Source organism: Mustela erminea, chromosome 18 (genome assembly GCF_009829155.1).
Source record: "Mustela erminea isolate mMusErm1 chromosome 18, mMusErm1.Pri, whole genome shotgun sequence".
In the NCBI taxonomy this organism is placed as follows: Eukaryota; Metazoa; Chordata; class Mammalia; order Carnivora; family Mustelidae; genus Mustela; species Mustela erminea.
The window spans coordinates 55,396,442-55,418,743 of NC_045631.1; the positions used below are offsets into that span (position 1 = coordinate 55,396,442).

General features: G+C 49.3%; 2 protein-coding genes across 2 annotated transcripts; both read right to left on the reverse strand.

Annotated features, from left to right (window-relative positions):
• Positions 1–1,775: 1,775 nt before the first annotated feature.
• Positions 1,776–11,991, reverse strand: CD300LB (CD300 molecule like family member b). The gene is made up of 4 exons (XM_032322265.1): positions 10,958–11,991; positions 4,633–4,962; positions 3,043–3,130; positions 1,776–2,160 (listed from the first exon to the last, which is right to left on the reverse strand). Exons 1-4 carry the CDS (start codon positions 10,995–10,997, stop codon positions 2,016–2,018), a joined length of 603 nt encoding a protein of 200 aa, XP_032178156.1. The 5' UTR covers positions 10,998–11,991; the 3' UTR covers positions 1,776–2,015.
• A 2,634-nt stretch (positions 11,992–14,625) lies between these two features.
• LOC116577160 (CMRF-35-like molecule 4) lies at positions 14,626–19,004 on the reverse strand. The gene is made up of 5 exons (XM_032320005.1): positions 18,568–19,004; positions 17,721–18,056; positions 16,103–16,181; positions 15,480–15,533; positions 14,626–14,964 (listed from the first exon to the last, which is right to left on the reverse strand). Exons 1-5 carry the CDS (start codon positions 18,626–18,628, stop codon positions 14,880–14,882), a joined length of 615 nt encoding a protein of 204 aa, XP_032175896.1. The 5' UTR covers positions 18,629–19,004; the 3' UTR covers positions 14,626–14,879.
• Positions 19,005–22,302: the final 3,298 nt, after the last annotated feature.

A 22,302-nucleotide genomic window follows, 5' to 3' on the forward strand; every position in this document is an offset into this window, starting at 1 on the left:
TCCAGTGCATTCTCTTTGATGATGTCCTGAGAGTAAAAGCCCAACCGCAGATTCTCCAAAGACATAGGGGTTGTTCAATATCAACAGGAAGACCCTGTGGGTAGAGCAGGGACCAAGGCAGCGATTACCAGGGGCCTTGCACCCGTTTGGGCCAGCTGGTGAAGCTGCTGGGCTTTGGCTTTGCTCCCCAAGGACTGCTTGTCACCTGAGTCTGTTTGCATCTTGGAAAGGCTGGATCCAAGGATGTATCTGCAGAGAGGGACCTTTGGAGCTGGTGGACTATGGACCTTGGTCCCCAAGTAGGGTGATTCAAAGGCTATTAGTCTGGCTCAAAGTTTATCCTCTCTGGGAGCAGTGAAAGTGGGAGAAAGTTTCTCGTTGGCTGAAGGGCAAAGAGAGGGGACTCTTGCTTCCCGGTGGGGAGGGGATGTTCCCGCTACCATGCTAAGGACAGGGATTCCTGTCTCCTTTTTCCCCGGGTGAGCCACCTTCCCATGGCTGCCTGAGGCTCAGAACCAAGGCCTACCTATGGGGACAAAGGACAGGGTGGACACGTCCTCCCAGGTGTTCTGAGGGAAACATTCCACATAGAACCAAGGGCTGGGGCACAGGAGAAAATGGGGTGCTGTTGCTCAGAGGGCACAAACTTTCAGTTATAAGCTAGGTTCTAGGTTTAGCATAGTGCATACAGCCTGATAACTATGGTTAGTAATACTGTGTTGTATGCCTGAAATTTGCTAACAAGGTAGATCTGAAGTGTTCATCTCACATCAAAAAAAAAAAAAAAAGAGAGAGAGAGAGAGAGAGAGATAAATATGTAAAATGATGGGTGTGTTAATGAACTAGGTTGTAGTGTTTATTTCAAGGGGTTTATATATGTTAAATATATAACATATATAAATCATCACTTTGTGCCCCTTTTAAAAAAGCACATTTACACCTTAAGTATATACAATTTTATTTGTCACGTATAGCTCAATAAAGCTGCAGGGCAAAACAAAGGGAAACATTCCAAATGGATGTGTTTGTGTGCGTTTGCTTGTGGGTGGACACATCTCAAATGGGGGGTGTTCCTTCTTACATGATGTGACAGTCCCTTTGGTGGGAGGATCCACGGCCCATAAGGTAAAGTGACCGAGTCCATCCAAATGGACAAACCAAAAAAAAGTCATTTATCATGACACTTTTAATGATTAAGGTTATTTAAACAAATTAATTATTAAGATTATTAAAATATCATCATGCTGGAGAGACCATATCGTTTCCCTCAGAGTTTTCCTGACTGGCCTCTCCAACCTTGAAGGAGTTTCTGAGGCCCAACTTGACTGGCTTATTAAAAAACCCTTGTGTATCAGAAGCTCAGACACAGAGAGTGCTGAGCTGGTCTCAGGAATGAAGGAGACCAGGGCGTGGGCAGGGCTCCATCTCTCTGTCTGTCTGCACCCCTACTGCTTCTCTCTGTGCTTCGGTCATTGGCTTTGTGCCCCCAACTTCTTAGAAAAGAGGATGTGGCTTGGGTTCCACCTGAATAGCTCTGACCATGAGCCCTGGCCCCATGTTGGGTAGCATGGGGCATTTGCAACCTGAAGGAGGGGGAACAAATCCAAGAAGCCATGGACCCTCAAGAGGGTCCTGAGTTGGGGCACCTGGGTGGCTCAGTGGGTTAAGCCTCTGTCTTCAGCTCAGGTCATGGTCTCAGGGTTCTGGGATCGAGCCCCGCATTTGGTTCTCTGCTCAGCGGGGAGCCTGCTTCCCTCCCCCTCTCTCTGCCTGCCTCTCTGCCTACTTGTTATCTCTGTCTATCAAATAAATAAATAAAGCCTTTTTTTTTCTTTTTTAAAGAGGGTCCTGAATTGTGTCCCTGAGCTGTGCAGAGCCAGGAGGGTGACTGGACAGCCCCTCAGCACCCCCAGCATCAGTCACTGCTTCCCGAGGACCCAGAGACATTTCTGCCACAGCCTGGGTCTCCTCTGGAAATGGGGTCCAGGAGTGGAAGGTTCTGCTCGTCCGTCTGTCTAAGGGGCTGTGTCTCCGACGAGATCAGAGGACAAGTTCCTATAGACGGACAGTCTCTGCTGAGACCCCTTCAACCAAAGGACAGCACCGACCAACATGAGCAAGACCAGCGCCTTCAGGAAAACCAGGAGAATGTAGTGGTTCCTGCAAGAGAGGACAGAGCTGTCAGAGTCCTAGGTGCCCAGGTCCTGTCACTCCCTGCACCCTGACTGGAGGGAGCATTGGCCAGCCCTGCAAAGCCTGAGACTCTGGACCCGGAAGCCCCAGGTCAAAGATCGCCATGGCTTTGGCTCAGTGGCTCAACCATGAGTGCTCCTCAGAAGGAACCTCACATTGTCGGTTTTGCTTGGCTCTGGGCCCACCTTTATTTCTAATCACGCCTCCTGAGTCTCCCCTTTCCTGAAGTGAGTCTCAGCACCCTGGGGTGGCCCACGACAGGCTCTGTGCCTTTGCTGCTCCTGAAAATGCCAGCTCCAGGTGGCTGAGCCACACTCCCGCTCCGTGGCACCCGGCGCCTCACATGGTGGGGACTTTTTTATCTCCCCTTGGCATGCTCTAGGTCATCAGGACTTTGTTGTTGTTGACAACTGAACATAAAGAAAGGTTCTGGGGGCGCCTGAGTAGCTCAGTGGGTTAAAGCCTCTGTCTTTGGCTCAGGTCGTGATCTCAGTGTCCTGGGATCGAGCCCCGCATCGGGGGGGTCTCTGCTCAGCAGGGAGCCTGCTTCCCCCCACCCACTCTGCCTGCCGCTCTGCCTACTGGTGATCTCTCTCTCTCTCTGTCAAATAAATAAATAAATAAAATCTTTAAAAAAAAGAAAAAGAAAGATTCTGCAGAGTGACTTTCTTGGGAAGTTGGAATGGGGGGATGGGGAGTAGGGGCAACATGGGTGGGAGCAAGTTGTTGGGAGGGGTAGCGGCTTTGGGCCTTCACTCTGGCTGTGACTGCTCTGGTGGCCCATGAGGGTGCAGAAGCAGAGTAGGAGAGGCCCCATGTAGGGGCAGGGGCAGGATGGCAGCCACTCACCTGATGTAGGAGTCGGATGTCACCTCTGTACGTCTGCTGGTAGTTGTCCTGGATCTTGGGCTCGCCCAGGTGCTCAGAACCATGTCCACTAGACACAGGCAGAGTTGGCCACAGGTTATGGGGACAATGACTGGGGCTCATGGGTGGCTCCCTGCTGGGCCCCGTGGGAGCCACCCTGCCCCTCGACTAGGAAGCCAGATACAGCCCCCAGGCTTCTCCCTTCCTACTGAGTTTTCTTTTTTTTCTTTCTTTCTTCCTTCCTTCCCTTCTTTCTTTCTTTCTTTTTTAAGATTTTGTTTATATATTTTAGAGGGGAGTGGAGAGGCAGAGAGAGAGGGAGAGAATCTCAAGCAGATTCCACGCTGAGCACAAAGCCCGACACGGGGCTCAGTCTCACCTCCCTGAGATCTTAGCCTGAGCCCAAACCAAGAGGCAGACACTTAACAGACTGAGCCAGCCAGGTGCCCTCTGCCCGAGTTTTCTGAACCACCACTCAGTCACTTTCCATCGACTCAGGTAGAAATAAAAAGGAAACAGGAGCCTGTGCTGTATGTGCTTCTGGGGCGAGAGATCCATTTTTTCACTTCTTTCCACTTCCCCCTCTAGGTAGGACTTTAGCCAGACGGGGGCCGGGGCCAGACGGGGTCCTCCTCCAACATCATTGGTCCTAGAGCAGTGCCTGAGCTGAGCTCAAGGACACGTGGTTCTGGAAATGGGGCAGCCAGTTACTGGCATGGTGAGGAGGAGGAGGAGGACTCTGGAGGGCTGGTGAATAAGAGGGCACATTCTGGTTCTATCGAGAGCAATGGCTATGATGAATTAAACATCTGTATGAGAAACTATGAAGACAATTTATGGTCGACTACTTGGTCATGGATTCCTGAGACCAGCTTGGCACTGACTGTCAATGAGCTATTTTTTAGTTGAGTCCTAGGCCTGCGGAGACCCCAGGACAGCCAGAGGGGTCCCTGATCTTGGCATAATGGTCAAATCCTTCCTTTCTGCTTACAGCATCCTCTGTTACCTGAGCCCCTTCTTGGGTCCCTCTAACTCCTTGCTCACTCTTATGCAGCCAGAGAAAGTAGAGGGCAGGGTGGCTGGGGGCCCAGAAAGGAGAGGCACTGTCACATGCCCAGAGCTACTCTGGGTTGGGCAAGTTCCTGGGGTTCAGTGCTGGGACCCTCTGGGCTTCCCCAAGCATCCCCTCTGCCTCTCTCTGTGTAGTGATGGGTCAGGAGTGTGAGTACCAGTGACCACTTCCTGGAGCCATGCCCTGGGACCCAGGGCATCCAAGGTCCACCCTCACATCTGATGAGAGACTGGGGGGCTGCCAGGGTTGTGGGTCCCCAGGACAGCTGGGCTGGACTGTGGGCAGTGATGCTGGGGTCCATGTTCCCACCTCTCCCCCTAGACCTGCCAGCCCTGCGTGCATCATCTAGATACCTCAGATAACCTCAGGGACTGTGATGGGGACACTGTTCCCAGCTACTCAGCCATTTCCCTTCTGCCCTTGGGGAGGGGGAAGCAGAAACCCTCATTCTTTCTGTCCTAGGCAAGAGGGTCTCACTGTGTAGATGAGAAAGTTCTTACCTGGGTCAATGGTCACTTTGATAGATGCCCCAAGGTCAGGTCCAGATCTGCTAATCCCACACCAGTAAGTGTCTGTATCACTTTGCCTGACCTCTTCCATGGTCACTGTGAACAAGAGGTGACTCTGGTTGTCCCTGATGGACACACGGTCTACCTTCTTTTCTTGCTCTGATCCATCGGTTTCAACGAGGTTGTGGCATGACTCCCACTCTGCTCCGCGACACCACCACTTCTTGTAATTCTCCCATCCTGGTGTATATTGACACTGCACACTCACCAAGCCCCCCTCCGGGCCCCTCACGGACTCCGGGCCTTTGATGGAGAAACAGCCTGGAAAACAGAATCCCAAGATAAAACCCCTGCCTCCTGGAGCCAGGTCTGGCCTGGGAGCCCCAAGGGCTCAGGTGGCCCCAGATTGATATCCAGGGACTGAGCCAGGGTCCCGGCCTTTGCAGCTACCCACTAGCTGACCCCCACAGGTCCACCTCCTCTGTCCAGCTTCCCCATCAGCTCCTGCGGTGATAATGTCCAGCCTGTTCGGTCCTCACATTCCTGGTCCTTCCTGCAGTGGTGACACTCCTGACTTTCTGACACTGTCTTTCTTGGCTTCACAACTTGGTCCTCTTCCACACTCTCCTTCTCCGACTGCTCATCTCTGAGGCTTCTACTGATTTCTCTTCCTCCCTCTTTAAATCTTGGTGCAAAAGGGGCATATTGGTAAATACTTAACAACTAACCCTCCGGGGAAGAAAATCTCTATTTGTAACATTTTCCAATTTCTGTAGTGTAAATATTCCCACCCTGGGTCGATCTCAGGCAGTCAGTGCCGTGTCACTGGACACACAGCTGAGAAAAGTCGGTTCTTGCCAGCCAGTGTGAACCAGTCCCAGAGCACTGCGGGAGGAGCCGGTGGGGGGGGGTGTCTCTCTCCAGTCCTCATTTTGTCCCATCTTACTACACCCCCATGGAGGAATTCTCCCTTCCTATGATTCTCCCTTCCTATGATTTTGGTTATTGCCAACATGCTGATAATTCCCCAAATTCACATTCTTTCTAGCTCCAGCCTACTGTTTCCAGATACACACTGTACATCTCTACCCCAAAGTCAGTAGTCCCAGGACTAAATCCTCCTTGAACTTGGTCTGTTTCAGTATTTCCTCTCTCCCTTGGAGAGCTCATATAGTGCACTAGCAAAGGTCTGTGGGGAGTGGGATGGGTTCGGGGCAAGCAAGAGTTGGAAGGGTATCATGCTGCTCTGGGGATTGACTCCAGTCAAGCTGAGTATATGTGACTGGACAGACACTCTTTGTCCTTGGCAATGACCTCTTGTGCTTTGATTGCATGGAATTGAAAAAGCAGGGAGAAGCAGAGAAACACAATAGAAGCCTCTCCTGACTGTCTTAGCCCGAGAGCCTCAGGATCATCCCAGAGGGGTGAGGGGTTGTCTTCTGGGGACCGCAGGAGTCAGGTCTGTTGCACCAGGAAGGTGCACCTCCTCATATCCTGTACCTTCTTCTTTTAAGGTCACTTGAGGTTTGCATTTGTGCTCAGTAGAATCATGTCTCCCAAAGATGTTGATGTCATAATCCCAAGAACATGTGAGGAGGGGTAATTATCCTGGATTATATAGTTGGGTCTACGTATGTTTATAAAAAATAAAAAATTAAAGTCATCAGAAGGGTTCGTATAAGATGAAAATGAGTTAGTGTCAGAGTCAGAGGGAGATTGGAAGATGCTACGCTGCTGGCTTTGAAGATAGATAAAGGTATCCTGAGCCAAGGAATGTGGGCAACCTCCGGAATCTGAACGAGGTGAGAACACGGTTTCTTTCCCAGAACCTCCAGAGGGAATACAATCTTGCCCACAGCAGGATTTTATCCAGGAAGTCCATTTTGGACTTCAGACGTTCAGAACTGTAAGATAATAAATTTCATCATTTCAAGCCAGTTTGTGGTTTGTGGTCATTTGTTACAGCAGCCATTGGAAATAAACTCAGTATTCCATGAGCAGAACTAACTCTACTCTCTTCAAACCAACAGCGTTCCTAGTGCACCTGACAGAGAACTTGACATCTCCATTGATCCTGTCCTCCTCTTCTTCCTCTACAACTGATTGGTGAGCCCTTTAGTCGACTCTACCTCCAAAATGCTTCTTAACATGATTTCTTTCTCCCCCCGCCATCATGGTTCATGATGCCAGCATGACATAGCAGAAAGAGTGAATTTGGACAGAGAAAGTCACATCTACAACACGCTACTCGGGAAGTCTTGGGTAAGCTACTTCACCTCCCTGGGTCTTGCTTCTCAATTTGCAAAATCGTTTCGCTACTTTCAAACTTTGCAGGTTGTTGTAAGACTTGGGTCTTGGTCAAAATGCAGATCTTCTGTTGGGGGTTGCCCCCTCAGTGAGAGCCTTTCACCAGGTCAAGAGCCCATCTGGTGCCTGGATCATGGCCCTAGCACCCAGAGAAGCTTCTCCAGTTCCTGTTACACTCCCTTCTCCACTATTCTCTGCATATCACTGTTGGAGTTTCATGCTAAAATTGTCCCCACCTTGTCCTCAGCAGCACTTGCCATGAGCAGGGTTTCAGGATCTCTTCTGCAGCTGCTCCCCACTGCCTCAGAATGATTTAAAATGCTTTTGTTGGACTTCCAACTTTTTTTTTCTTCTAAATCCAAGTTCTCTGTCCAGCACCATTTCCTGCTCCCCCTTGCCTTCCACCGGACCCTATAACCCCCACCCCCCACTTTTCTTTTCCTCTGACCCTGGTAGGCCCTCCCAAGAGCTATGTCACTGCTCCCACCCTTCCTTCCACCTGGAAACCCTTCTCTGAACCCAGCCTGCCTACTGATCACCTTAATTCCTTTCCCAACGAGAACTGCTTCCTTCCATCGCTCCATGACCTCACAGGAACCTGAGCGCCACACTGGTGTTTTGTGATCACTACCAGTCTCTCTCTGTCTCCTTTACTAGGATGCTCTGTCCTGAAGGGAAGAGACTTTGGGTGTGCACTCTCCCTCTTCCCCGTCACCAGTCCCCGTGTCTTGTATGGTATCTGGATCCTGGAAGGTACCAATCAAGTTTATGATCATTTTTGCAAAAGAGCTTGTTGTCATGCTCTTGGACATTTCGATTTGATTTTGGACATTTTGAGTTGACATTCTGATTCTGGCATGAACTATAATTTCCACACCAGGGGGCACTGAAATATAAGGCTGATAATTGCAGTGCTAACATAAAACACAGTAGAGTCTGGAAACAAATTCAAACACCATTACTGGGAGATTGGGCTAATGAATTACCGTCCTCGCACATCATGGTTAAAAGAAGACAGATCACAAATGATAACAGGAAAGACATCCCTGATACATCAGTATTAAGTTTTTAAAAAGTTGCCTAACAGAGTGTTTAGATTCCATTTCTGTGGTTCTTCTGTGGCCCGTGCATAGAAAAAAATAGGTCAATGAGTGTTCGAAACTCTTGACAGTGGTCAGTGCTGAACCTGGGACTTGGGAGGAAATTTCCCTTTCTAAATCATACATTTCTATTATGTGTAAATGTTCACAATATCATCAACTGATAAAAAAAAATGACGAAGAAAAAATTTTAATAATCAAAAGGACCCCATTAGGAAAAAGATTGCTAAGAAACAGTAATCAATGTCAATTAAAATGAAATACAAGAGTTGGCAGAAAAGGTGGTTTTCTTTCTTAAGACAACAAGAGCAATGGCACAGCTACCATCCGAAGCTGAGGGTCAGTGTACATGGTATTTTCAACAATCATAAACAGAATTAGAGATGTTGCTGCTTTGAAACAGAAGTTTCATCAATCCCAACTTTGCTAATTTAATCTTTCAATTAAGCATTCATAATGTGATTAGGCTTGTTTTAGAAAGAAATACATGCAAAGTTTCCATAAATGCATACTGTGATGGGTGGAACTATTGATCAGGTCCATGTGTTTTGTGGAGAGTTGGTCTGAAGGAAGGGGGAGATGTTAGGACAGCAGTCAGCTGGGAGCAGAACTTGGGCTGATGGGTTTTAAAAGCATAAGGCTGTCTGAATCTCAATTTTTCCTTTCCCTGACTCTGAGATGTAACCTCTCTCCTTCATGTCAGTCCTTCGGGAAAGTCTGCCCCCTGTGCACATCCTTGCGTGAATAGTCTTGTGTCAAAGTCAAGAGAACAGTTGAGCTCCTGGTCTGGGTCGATAGCTTCCTGTCTGGGTTGATAAATCCCTGTCTGGTTTGACAATTTCCTGTCTGAGTTGATAGGTCCCTGTCTGGGTTGATAGCAAGGCAGCCAAGGGAAGCGCTCAGAGCATAGGGGCTCATGGGGTGTGGGATGTACAAAGGGGTTTGAATATAACTTGCTTTGCACTGATGGAGCAGGGCGTCCCTGCTGGTATCCCCAAGCAGCCATGCCATCTCAAGCGCCAAAGAGTAATTTCTGGGGTACAGGTCAGTGCTCCTGTTCCCCCACTTGCAAACATTCCCTGAGCACCCATCAATGCCAGTGGCCTGCCTTCCCCTCAGGGCTGCTGTGGGACTGGGTACCAGAGCCAACAAGAGCGTCTTATGGGAAGTCGGGTCTTTCCAACTTCCCTCCATCCACTTTCTCTCCTTTTCATTTCACAGAAGAAACCTGAAGGCTGTCAGTTAGTGGGGTCGCTTTCCTTGCATCACTGACTACTTCACCCCCTTCCATTGTGAAATGGCAGAGTTGGAGGAGGAAGGACACCCTGTCTTGTTTCTGCAGCCAAAGCCACAGAGTAGCCACTGTGAGTCTCAGCCTTCATCTGGGGGAGAAGACTCTTTGTGTGGGTCTGGGCATGTAAGGGACATTGTGGGTGAGTGTGTGAGTGTGTGTGTGCACACGTGAGTTTGTGTCAAACTCTGTAGGAGTGTGTGAGCACACAGATGTGAATGGGGGACATGAATGCCTGTGGGTCCGTGCATCTGAGTCCATTGTATGAGTGCCTTGTGTGTGGGAGCTCAAGCAGCTCACCCTTTCCCTTGGCCTCTGGGTGAGCTGGGTGTTGAGATTAAGAGAAGGAGCAGATGAGGTTCTTTGAGCTCAGATGCAAAGTTAGAGTCCAGGAGGAGAGGCAGACATTCTGAACTGTTGTTCCTTGGAAATTCTGGGCTGTTTGGAGTCCTGCCCAAGGACCATAGTGGTCACAGAGAAGCCACTGCCCTCCCCACCTATCTACAGGTAACATCACAAGGCCTCTGTCACAATAAAATCAGAAATGGCCTTGATAATTTGAGAATGACCACAGTCCTTGTCTATTTATATCTGATCTGAATAGCAGAGTCTCCCGACATTACAGCTAGAAAGAGCATCAGAGACCTTCCATTCATACCAGAAATCCAGGTCTTAGAACAAGGAGGGGGCTTGCCTGTGCCATGTGCTGCTGTCAGAACTGGAACTCCAGCCTCTTAACTCCCTGGCTATGTCCTTTGTGGGGAATCCCTGTGGACCCGTTTGTTTTGCTAGAAGGTCTGTCTCCTGGCTCATAGACAAGACTGTGTGTGACCCACATGTACAACATACATTGTGCAAACTTTTGGGCTGACCTTAATGCTCTCTCAGTGTATGCAGTGGCTTTCCATAGAGAAGATACATGACCCCCTCCTATCTCCCATCTGGGTTCCTGAGCAATTTTCTCTTTGAAAGTCTCAGTTCCTGGCCATGGTGTCCAAGAGCCTTCTTAATCTTGTCTTGTGCTTTTTTAACCTCATAACCTACCAGTCACCCCAAGGCCTCCTGCACACTGAGACCCTTTGTGCATGAATGTACCATCTTTTCTCAAGGCTCCGTGTCTTCGTCAAGCAGTCCTCTCTCCATGGAATGTTCTTCTGCCTTCTCTGTTTAAAGGGTTGATTCCTTTCTTCAAGGTTCATCAGATGGATGGTGCCTATATGGGTTTCTGCAGCTCCTGCTCGGGCCTCTGAGCACTCCTCCATCAATTCCTGCCATTGTTTGTTCTTTATCTGCAAGTCTTACCCTCTGAGCTGTCTGGGGTCCCCTTTCTAATGACTAATCCTGTTTCTTTTTTCCCTTCAAGTCCTCAGGGCCTGGTGAATGCCTGACACAGAGTAAGAACCCATTTTTTTTGCTTAATAAATTATAAATAATTTATATTATAAAATATATATACATTATATTATAAAAAATAAATTATATTAATTTATAATAAATAATAAATTTTAAAAACCACATTTCATTTCCCCAGAAATCATATCCCCTGCTGCCTGGACTAGCTCTTGGTCCTCTGCCCTGCCACAGGGGTACTAAGTCCCCAGAACCCCTCCACACTCACCTGGGAAGTTGAGCAAGAGAAGAACTAGCCACAGCCTCATGGCTTCACCTCCCAGACTCCTCGCCCCTCTGTGGACAGTGGGAGAGCACACTTGGATCCCAGCTGGACTCTCGCAGCTCTGCCTGGGCCCAAGATTGCACTCTGAGTTTCTGGCCCTTTGAGTTTCTGACCCACTCACTTCCTTTTGTAGAGTATTTCCTGCTTTTAATTATTCAGCAAATTGAATGTCATTTCTTGAAAGGGATGGGGCACAGGGCACAGAAGTCGCCACTACATAAGAAAGAGGAAACTGGGCTGTGTGAAGTGGGGAGGGGCAGGATATGGGTCTGCAGCAGGGCTAGAGCAGGGGGCATCTGGTCTACCAGGCTTTGGGTCCAAGGGGTACAATAGTTTGGGTGTCAACTCTCCAGAAATGTTTCTCTAACACAACAGTGGGTCCCAGCAGCAGGGAACACGTGAGCAAGCTTGGCTTACCTGGAGATGCATTTGTTCAGGTGTTATAACCAAGGGCATAAAAGTGTCGGCTGGAGGGTCAGACACACCTGGGCTCTCATTCTGAGCACCACTCACAAGCTGTGTGACTATGGACAATTACTGAACTTTTCTGAGCCTCAGTTTGTGTATCTGCAAACTGGGCTGTGATGGAGTAACAGAAGAGTTGTTATGGGAATGAAGTGAGAAAATGTATGGGAAGCTCTGAGATCACAGTCCTGGGATAGGGCTAGCACTCTACATCGGTGTCAGTGCCCGGGGCATAACTTCACATGCTGGATGAAGAGTCACATAAAGCAAGCCCAGGACAGGAAGCCAGGAGAGCAAGAAGGCGATGGACTGGGTTTCCTCATTAGTAATAAGGAAAATTCTACCCCTAACATGATAATTTAATTAGCATCCTGATTTATAACCCAGTAGCTAAAATTCTTGAAGAACAGTTTGGGGAAGCAGATGAGTGTCTGGCCTGGTGTCCAGGCCAGGCTGCAGAGGAAGGAGGTCTTCTGGAGGTCTTTTTTGGGGGGAACATTCAAAAGGCTGAGAGGAGGAGGAGGGCTCAGTCCTGTAGTGACGCAAATCATACTACAAGTAGGAGTCAAAACAGTATGGTACTGGCATTAAAAACATATAGATCAGAATTGGGGGTGCCTGGCTGGCTCATTTGCGAGAGTATGTGACTCTTGATCTTGGGATTGTGAGTTCAAGCCCCATGTTGGGTGTGGAGATGACTTAAATAAATACAATTTTTAAAAAACCATAAACCTATAGACCAGAATTGAAAGCCTACAAATAAACTCCCACACATAAAGCCAATTAATACTTGACGAAGAAGCCGAGAATAGCCCATGAGGGAAAGTGTAGTTCCTTCAAGAAATGGTGATCAGAAAAGTGGAGAACCATTTGCAGAAGAATGAAACTGCGCACCTCACAAATATTAACTTAAAGTGGATTAAGACTTAAGTGTAAGACCCAAAACTGTGACCCTTATAGGAGAAAATAGTGGAAAAGCTCCTTGACATTGGTCTTGGCAATAATTTTTAGGTGTGACACCAAAATTGTAAGCAATGAACACAAAATTTAATTAGTACAATGGCATCAAATTAAAAACTTGTGTACAGCAATAGAAATAATTAATAAAATAAAAAACCTACAGAATGGGAGGAAATATTTGCAAATCATGTATCAGATAAGGCATTAATATCCCAAATATATAAAGAGCTCATACAACTCAAAATCAGCAACAACAACAAAATAACAATTTCTATAATGTGATTGGTCTCATTAAAAAAATTATATATATATATATATATATATATATATATATATATATATGTCAGGGGTCCCTGAGTGGCTCAGTCAGTGAGATGGCTGACTCTTCGTTTTGACTCATGTCACAATCTCAACGTCCTGAGATCGGGCCCCATGTTGGGTTCAGCACTCGGTGGGGAGTTTGCTTGAGGATTCTCTCTCTCCCTCTCCTTCTGCTCTCTCTCTCATAAATAAGTAAATCTTAAAAAAAAAAATAAAAAATATGTGGGAAGTTTTCATAAACACAGACTGTGATGGGTGGCACTATTAATCAGGTCCGTGTGTTTTGTGGAGAGTTGGTCTGAAGGAAGGGGGAGAGGGTAGAATGACAGTGAGCTGGGAGCAGAACTCAGGAACAGGGCCGATGGGTTTTTAAAGCATAAAGCTGTTTGAATCTCAATTTTTCCTTTCCCTGACCCTGAGATGTAAACTTTCTCCTTCATGTCCATCCTTTGGGAAAGTTTGCCCCAATTGCACCATCCTTGTGTGGCCAAAGGTAGTCAAGGGGCAAGCTCAGCGCCGAAGGGCTCATGGCAGTGTGGGATATGCAGAGGGGTTGGAGTCCACTTTGTCTTGCACAGATGGGGCAGGGCATCCCTGCTGGTGTCCCCATGCAGCCATGCCGGCTCAAGAGTTATTATTGGGGTACAGGTTTGTGCCCTGCTCTTCTACTTGCAAATGCTTACTGAGCACCTACTCACCAACTCCTTTAACCAGGTTAGAGTTCCCCTAATAGTGCACTGGGGTTTCCATTCCTCCACATTCCTGCCAATGCTTGCTCTCTCTTGTCATTTTGGTGATAGCCATCCTGACAGGTGTGAGGTGATGTCTCATCATGGTTTTATTTGCCTTTCCGTGATGATGAGGGAGGTTGAGCACTTTTTTATGTATCTGTTGGCCATTTATATGTCTTCTTTGGAAACTATTTAGTTCCTCTGCTGATTTTTTTAAGAGATTAAGAAAGAGAGAGAGAGAGAGAGAGTGTCTGAGTGGAGGGGAAGAGAGAGAGGGAGAGAACCTTAAGCAGATTCCACGAGCTCAGTGTGGAACTTGACGAAGAGCCTGACATGAGGCTTGAGCTCATGAGCCGAAATCAAGAATTGGAGGCTTAACCAACTAAGCCACCCAGGCACCCTTCTCTGCTCATGTTTTAACTGGATTGGTCAAAAAATACAAACTTCCGATTACAAGACAAATACATTCTAGAGACCTAACATATAGCATAAAGACAACAGCTAATAATATTCTGTTATATACTTGAAAGCTGCTAAGAGAATACATATTAGATGTTCTCACCACGAAAAAGAAATGGGAGTGATGTGGCGTGATGGCGATGTTAGCTAACCCCCCAGTAGTAATCAGTTCGCAATATATATGCATCAAATCAACATGACCTACACCTTCAGCTCATATAATGTTATGTGTCAGTTATATCTAAACAAAGCTGGAAAAAATAAAAATAAAAGTAAACTTGGGAGGGACACCTGGGTGGCTCAGTTTTAAGTGTCTGCCTTCAGCTCAGGTCATGATCCCAGGGTCCTGGGTTCGAGCCCCACATCGGGCTCCCTGCTCAGCAAGAAGCCTGCTTCTCTCTCTCCCACTCCCCCTGCTTATGTTCCCTCTTTCACTGTGTCTGTCTGCCAAATAAATAAAATATTTTTTTTAAAGTAAACTTGGGGACTGCTAAAAAATACAAGTATATAGATTGAAAATATATATGCATATATATGGCAAACCCATGAAGAAAACAAGAACATGAATGTAAGATTATATTTGGTTTCCTCAGAGGGCAGCTTGGGACTTCAGAAATATTAATGATGTTTATTACTTAAGCTGTGAGGTGGGCACCCAAGGGTTGAAGAGTATTTGGGCTGTAAGGAGTATGCATTTATTGAGAACATTCTTTTTGTCTATGAAAGATTGCAAGGAAGTTACAAAAGAGTTTACAGAGTATTCAGAATGAAATAAGGACGGTGGCTGGATGTGTTGGTCAGAAGGCCATTCCCATCCATCAGATGAGTTGTGTTCCTGGTGGGTCGTCAAGGGGCAATTGGTGTTACTGACTTTAGTTATTGGGCTGATGCCACCTCCCCACCCCAGATCCCTTCTGAGGCCTGTTCCCTCAGAGGACAGCACTGAGCATACTTAGGACCAGGGGCACCTCCAGGAAGACCAGGAGCTGGAAGTAGATGCTGCTGAGCAGGGACCTGTGGGGGACAGTGACAGGAAGTGAGCCACGTCCTCAGGGAGATACCCTGGTACCTTCCACTTTTCTTCTGTCCTTGTGCCCATGTCCTGAGGCTACAATAGTCCACACAGAGATCAGGCCCAGGTGGGTCCATGGGCAAGACAGCCCTACATAACAGATACTCCCGTGACCCTCAGGCTAACAATTGCCCTTGAGACAGGACTTTGAACATGGAGAGGGCCTGGCTATTGGAGTGACATAAGGGAGATCGCAGGGAGCAGGAGGGACCTTAGATAAAACCTAGGAAAAGGGTTCTAACTAAGTCCTCCCCATTGGGGCTTATCCTATCTGTGGACTAGAAATCAGCACTAGGTTACTTGTCTAATGTCTCCTCTCCCATAAACAGTAGTTCCCATGAGGGACTGGAAGTGTTTGCTTTAGTCCTAGGGTCCGTCTGGCACCTGTGTGGTGCCTCCAAACCTTACCCTTGAGATTCAGTGGTTAATGATGGAGGGAACGAATGACCCCACTCACCTCTCCTCTCCCTTAGAAGCCTGGTCTTCAATAGGATGACTCCTAGGTGAGGGCCTGTGGGGTGGAGAGCAGGGGAGAGACTGCAGGGGCTCCCCAGAACACCTGGCCTGGGCCAGGAGCTGAAGGACCCCTTTGCACAACATTGGCACTTGTCTTCCTTGTCCCTGGAGCCCAATTTCTGCAGATACCTGAGTGCGGGCTCCCCCAATCCTACAGGTCTCCAGGGGAATGTCTGGCCAGGACTCACTGGCCAGGACTCCCTGATCATTGTGCATTGAAGAACGGTCCCGCCTTCCATCACTCCCCACACCATGCTCTCCCCAACCCATCTGTCCTAGTTCCCCAAGCACTCATCATGAGCTGGCATGTCCTCTATTGATGAATGTGTTGACTTCTTCACTGTGTGAATTTCCCAACTTTTGTCAGAGCCGGACTGTGTCTCGGTGGCCAGGGCTATATCCCTAGAAGAGGGCCTGGCGCATGGTAGGACTTCCACAGTGAGGTGGGGAATTGGTACATAAGTGTGGAACCGAGGCCATGACAGTCACACCCACACACCTCAGCCCTCCATGTTCCCCAGAAATCACCCAGCTGACAAAGGTCTCCCGCAGCTAGCCCCTTACCCAGGATGTTGTCTGGAACTGGGGGACTCCTGCGAGGTCGTGGTCTTCTGTGTGGGGTCTAGCAGGGTCCAGTGAAGACCTGGGGTTGATGAGGGAGGAGAAGGCAGGCTGAGGACAGGCCAAAGCTGACACCCCACAACCCCACCCCCCATAATCCTGGGTGGGACAGGTGACACTCCTCCAGGAACTTCCCAGCTGTCTTCATGGTAATGCCTTCCTAGAGGGAAAAAGAACCCTAACACTGACAATGGCAAGGCCTCTGGTATCCTGGGAGTCTTCTTTAACACATGAAAAACCTTCTGAAACCTCCCCTTTTCCTTACCTCCCCAAACTTCCAAGTATACAATCAGCCATTCCTCACAAGCCAGGGCAGCAGCTCTTTCTGCCCTGGGGTCCTGTCCCTGAGCTTTAATGAAACCACCATTTTGCACCAAAGATGTCTCAAGGATTCTTTCTTGGTTGTAAGCTCTGGACTCCACCCCACCAAACCTTACCCACATTCCAAAACCACATCAAGGGTACTGGGGGCCCTTTTGAAGTTGGGGGCTGCGGTGCTGGGTGAGGGAGAAGCACATGTCAGGCCTGCTGTCCTCCCCCGGGCTCTCCCACTCTCTGGCAGCTGTGTGGTTCCGACTCACATAGTCCTGGTCACTCAGGACATCTGGACAGGTGTCCAGGCTCCACATCCGCTCACAGCCACACCCAGGCCTGCCTGGAACTGTGGCCTCCCCGGCCCCCTCTGCAGGTGCACCCTGCCCAGATGGGCAATTTCAGAGGCAGAGCATCCTCCCAGCAGGGCAAGGGACAGTGTGTGGAAGGAGCTCAGGGCTCTGGGCTCAGCCACTTTGCCCCTGGTTTCTCCTGGCAAAGGATGGGCTGAGCTTTCCTCTGTAGAGATTGATCCAGATCTGGGGATGGGGGCCCAGTCCTCAGGGAGGGCTGATGTCTGGAGTGAGGATCATGAAACAGAACCCCCACATTAAAGTCTGGGGCTCCTTCTTGGGCCCCTGTCGAGACTGCTGCAGGCCCTCAGGATCACAGCTGTGAGGCTGGTGCTCAGGAGCCATCCAAGACACAGTGATGTCCTATTAGAGCCCCGGGGTCCTGGGCAGCCAGTAAGGGAGAGAAGCCAAAGCCCTAGGGTCCCGTTCCCCATTGGGAGGACAGAGAGACGTCCAAAAAGAGGCTCAGGACACTTTCAGCATGGACAGGACCCTTGTCAGGACAGGAAGGCAGACAGCTGTCCCCAGACTCAGGGCCATTCCCACTGCCCATCCTGGGAGAGCTTTAGGCATGAGAGTGTGACAGGGCGGGGCACACTGAGACGCTTAGGTCAGCTAGAGGTGTGCATGTGCTTGTGTGAGTGTGCAGACAACACCTGCACACACACTTAAACACGCAGACATAAACACAGACCAAATGCACGACATATGCACACACACACACACACACACACACACACACACAGGCACACCCCCAGTGTCCTGCATCACCCAACCCATCCTCACCCCGCTCTTCTATCCCACGTCCCACCACTTTCCTGACAGGGTCGGGGTGATCAGCCCCAGTCTCAGGCAGCCCTAATGCTGGTGTAGGGGGAGGGGTGTGCACAGCTCACCTGGGGTCACAGACAGCGCAACTCGGAAGGTGAGGTCGAGCAAATATTCTGGGAGCAATGATGTATCGATCCCACACCGGTATGTTCCTGTATCACTTTCTGTGAGGTTCTCCAAGGTCACTGTGAAGGTGAGGTTTGCAGGTTGGTCCCTGATGGACACACGGCCACTCCTCACTTCTTTGTCTGCCTCTTCAGTCTTCATAATATCCCCTATACATGGGGTCTTGCACCAGTACTTGACATTCTCTTTGAATTTCTCCTCGTACTGACACTGCACGCTCAGGGATCCCCCCACGGTGCCCATCACAGAGGTGGGGCCACGCAGAGACCAACAACCTGGAAAACACAGCCACGTGTGACCCCTCACCAGATGGGCCTGGGTCAAGGGGATCTGTGGTCAAGGTGACCATTGATTCCCTGAAGGGACCTAGGGGTCTGGAGGAGGCCTTGGCAGGAGACAGGCCTTCCTGAGATTAGAAAGCAGATGTACCTTCCTCCTTAGAGTGGACCAAGGTTTCCTTGGTGTGTCTTGGTGTGTGTGTGTGTGTGTGTGTGTGTGTGTGTGTGTGATGCACTTAGACCTTGTTTCTGACTATGACACTGCAGTGGTCACAGGAGCCCCTCCACTCAGGGCTGTTCTGTCCACTATACTGGACATGACTCACCTGCTTTATGCACTGAATCCTCCTGGTCGTTGCTAAGGCACTGCTGGCCGATCCGAGAACCTTCTCTGCTCTCCCTCCTCCCTCCCATGTCCTCCTCCCCTCCCCTGCCTCCCACCCCCATCCCCCTGTCTCCCTCCCTCCCACCCAGGGCAGACTTCCCTGCCCAGCTCAGCCCTGCTCACCTGGGACCTGCAGAAGGAGCAGCACTGCTGGTAGCCACAGCCTCCCGTCCCCTGGGGTCATGTCTGCAGCACAGACGTCACTCACAGAAATGCCAGGCTTGTGATGGGGGACAATTTCAAGTCTCTCACAGAGGGTCCTCTCTGCAGGGCCCACTTCTGCTTTCTGGGGTCTCTTTGCTTCCTCGTCCTGCCTGTGTTTGGTCTCACAATCTTCTTCCACGCTGGCTCAAGCTGGTTGGGGTTCAGGAAGCTGTGGGACAGAAGCAGCACGAGCTGAGGCAGAGTCCTGGACCTGGTGCCCTGGATCCACTCAATCCCGATGACAAGACAGCTCCTGGTCCAGGACTGGACTGGGATTGCCGTCCCCTTCCGCAGCCAACATCTGCGCCTCTCACTGTCCACACTCGCCCAGAAATGGAGCAACACGGGGGCATTTCCTGCTCAGTGGAATGTCCGCCACCCTGTGACGTGTCACTTCCTTCTGGTCAGGATGGACCATGTCCGGGGTGGAACCCCCAGCAGCCCATCTTCTCAGGCATCAGTGGTGACCACAGTGGTATTAGGACCCCCCAGCCTGCAGCTCCAAGCACCCACAGTCCCCGTGAGACCCTGGCTCTCCTCTGACCACACAAGTTGACACTGTGAACTCTGATGCTTTCAAAGGTTCCATTTGGGTTCTGGGTTCTGAACCAGGGTACTAATTCCCCAGGTGTGCTTCCCTCCTGTGTGTTTCCCTATTCTCAAGACACGGACATGGAACAGCCATCACCAGTCCCATGTGCACCTCACTTTGACTCCTTCTTGTTTGGAATGTCCACCCTACTGTGACTCTCAGGGCAGAAGACTGCCAATGGACAAGAGGGTCCAGAGACTGAAGGAGCTGATGGGACGTTGGGGACATGTGAAGCTGAGACTGGGCTTCTCCTCTCCATCCAGTGGCAAGAGGAACCATTGTGTAAGAAGAGGATGGTCTGACAAATGGCTGCCGGTGTCCATTTTGGGTTCACATGGTGACCGGGGGCTTCTTCCAAGAGCAGAATTGGGGGATGGTCCATGCCAGGAGGTGGGGAGGTATGTCTGTCCTAACTCAGAGTGGCTTGTTCTCATGACATGATGGGTTTGGGGTGGGTTTACTCTGGAAATGGTAAGGAGGTGAGTCACAGTGCAGAGTCTTGCCTGGGTTATGCCAACTCCTCAAACTTATCAGAACAACCAGGTCAATCAATTTCCCCCTAAACACTCTCGGCCCAGATCTGCTCCTCCTCCACACTATCTTATCCCGATCTAAGGCCACAGTATTCCCAGAGTTATTGCAACCAGACCCTGTCATCTGGGATTCCTCTCTATGCCCCTCCCCATTATTATTTCTTCTAGCATCTCCATCTGCCCATATCCTCTCTTCCTCCTGACATAGCAATCCTCTCTCCTCTCAGTGTAGTAGTGCCATCCCTGTTCCTCCCAGTCCCCTTATGCTTTGTCCTCCCTCTGTTCCACTCATCAGCAAGAGAGCTTTTCAACAAAACTCAGAAGTGGCCAGTACACCCTTGGTCCCATGCCCTTCAGACGAAACCCCCTCTCCATGCTTGGCTTACATGGTCTGAGTGGCCCAGCCACTACTGGGTTCTGCATTTCTATCTTGCTCCCCCACCACAATGTGCTCCATGTTCTATCCACTGTGCCCACCCTTCCCCAGGGCCTTAGCACCTGCTTGTCCCACTCCTTGGGTCCTCTGCCCACCTCTTCACAGTGCTTCTTCCTTCTTACTCTTTAGATTGCACCTTGGATGTACTCCCTTAGAAAGGTCCCCCCGATCACTCTTCCTAGGGTCACCCTGTTGTCTCAATCACCAACCCTTGTTTGTTTCCTGCATAGCTCACTGAATCTTGTCATATGTTTACTTTTGGTGGTCTCTGTGCATCTCCACCACTGGGATAGAGCTTATATCATAGCAGCATTCTGGGTCTGTTTCATTCTTCACACAATGACTCAGTGGCCAACTGCACTTTGTGACCAATGGTTGACTTCTGATAACTGTTCATAGAATGAGTGAATGAATGATTGAGTCAATGAATAAACACTGCATTGGCTGCAGACATGGCCCTAGACAACTGTGATCCAACAAGATGCAATATCTATGGTGGTATAATGAATTCCCCCAGAACTTGGTGGCTGAAAACGTATTTATTATCTCACACTTGCTGAGAGTCACAAATCTGAGAGTGGCTTATCTGGGTGGTTGTGGCTCAGTGTATCTCTTTCACAGCACTGTGGTCAAGATGTTGACCAGGCTATACTCACTGGAAGGCTGGACTGGCCTGAAGGATCTGCTTCAGGGATGACAGTCCACTTGGGGGTTAGCAGGAGTCCTTAGCTCCTCCCCCAATACAACTGCTCAAGTGTCTTCATGAGGTGACATCCAGCTTTTCCCACGGAGAGTGATCCAAGAAGAGCAAGGCACAACATATTTATGATTTATCCTTGGAAATCGTGTACCATTGTTTCTGCCATATCTTGGGACTACACACCCACCCTGACACAATATAGAGGGCCCCTGCCAAGGGATGTGGAGATCTGATCTGAGTGGAAGCTATGAAAGGATATGATTCCTAAAATATCAGATATCTGTGTATTTATATTTCTGCAATTTCCTGTTCCCCTGTGACACTCCAATAAAAGATTTAAAAACTAAACATCAAAACATGAAAGTAAAGCTCTGAAACTTTGCTTGATTTGGGTTGGGGGGCAGTGTAGATGTTCATTGGTTTTCTGTCATATAGCAAAGAATTTCCGTAATCTTCCCCGCTACTAGTTACCCTGCCTAAAGCTCAGACATTGATAATCTAACCAGATGATATCAGGATGGAATGCAGATTCCTCTGGTTTGACTGCTCAAGTACCTTTCCTCAAGACCATGATGCTGGCAGGCAGAGAGTGGCCAACAACCAGCAAGAGGGAGAAGCACCATCTTCAGACCCAGGAGAGGGTCTGCAGAATGAGAGGGTTTGTCAGGCAGCTGGTGGCCATTGTAACACATACTGGGAAACTTGACAAGAACTCACGGTTTCTTCAGTCTTCTCAGCCCACCACCTTCTCTTCCATCTCTCCTTCATTTCCTAGTGCATCTTCCTTTTCTACACACTTGAGTTTCTGCAGCTTCTGGCTGAGCTGAGGAGTTGGAAGACCCACCAGGTGCACAGAGCAATTACAACAGAAATTTGACTTCAGGTTTGAGTCTGTGGTGTGATGGTTCACGGTATGGGTTAACTGTCCACGGGCGGCTCAGATGGAAGATGATCTTGGGTGTGTCTGGGAGCATGTTTCTGGAGGAGATGAGCCTTTGAATCCGTGGACTCAGTGAGGTGGGTGCCCTCTCAGCAGACTTTGGCTTTGTGAAGCCCTCAGCGTCTGAAGAAAAGAGGCATGTCACAGTACGGATACAAACATTCTGGGCTATTTGAGAGTGGGAAGAGGAAAGTGCTTGGCTTGGGTCCCAATGTTAGCCAGGAGGATGAAGAGTTCCCCGGGCAGCCTGCACATGGAGCCTCAGTGTCCCCAGTCTCGGACAGTGTCCCCATGGGCACCAGCTTATCTCTAGGACACTGGGAGAGGTGCTTGCGCTGTGTGCCCACGGCCTTTGGGCGTGCTCATGAATCAACTTTTGGACATGCAGGTGGTCATAGGGCATAAGTAATTGGTCTAGAAAAATGATTCCTGAATCACAAAGTTAGTTCACTT

Bases quoted from the DNA above. Each gene is read 5' to 3' on its own strand.
- LOC116577160 (XM_032320005.1), bottom strand. From the start codon at position 18,628: ATGACCCCAGGGGACGGGAGGCTGTGGCTACCAGCAGTGCTGCTCCTT. The intron at 16,182-17,720 runs GTGAGCTGTGCA...CATCAACCCCAG, and splicing joins TGCGCTGTCTGTGACCCCAG to GTCTTCACTGGACCCTGCTA. The intron at 15,534-16,102 runs GTAAGGGGCTAG...TCCACCCCACAG, and splicing joins AGTTCCAGACAACATCCTGG to GCCCTCACCTAGGAGTCATC.
- CD300LB (XM_032322265.1), bottom strand. From the start codon at position 10,997: ATGAGGCTGTGGCTAGTTCTTCTCTTGCTCAACTTCCCAG. The intron at 4,963-10,957 runs GTGAGTGTGGAG...TCTGTTTTCCAG, and splicing joins TCTCTTGCTCAACTTCCCAG to GCTGTTTCTCCATCAAAGGC. The intron at 3,131-4,632 runs GTAAGAACTTTC...GCCTGTGTCTAG, and splicing joins CAAAGTGACCATTGACCCAG to TGGACATGGTTCTGAGCACC.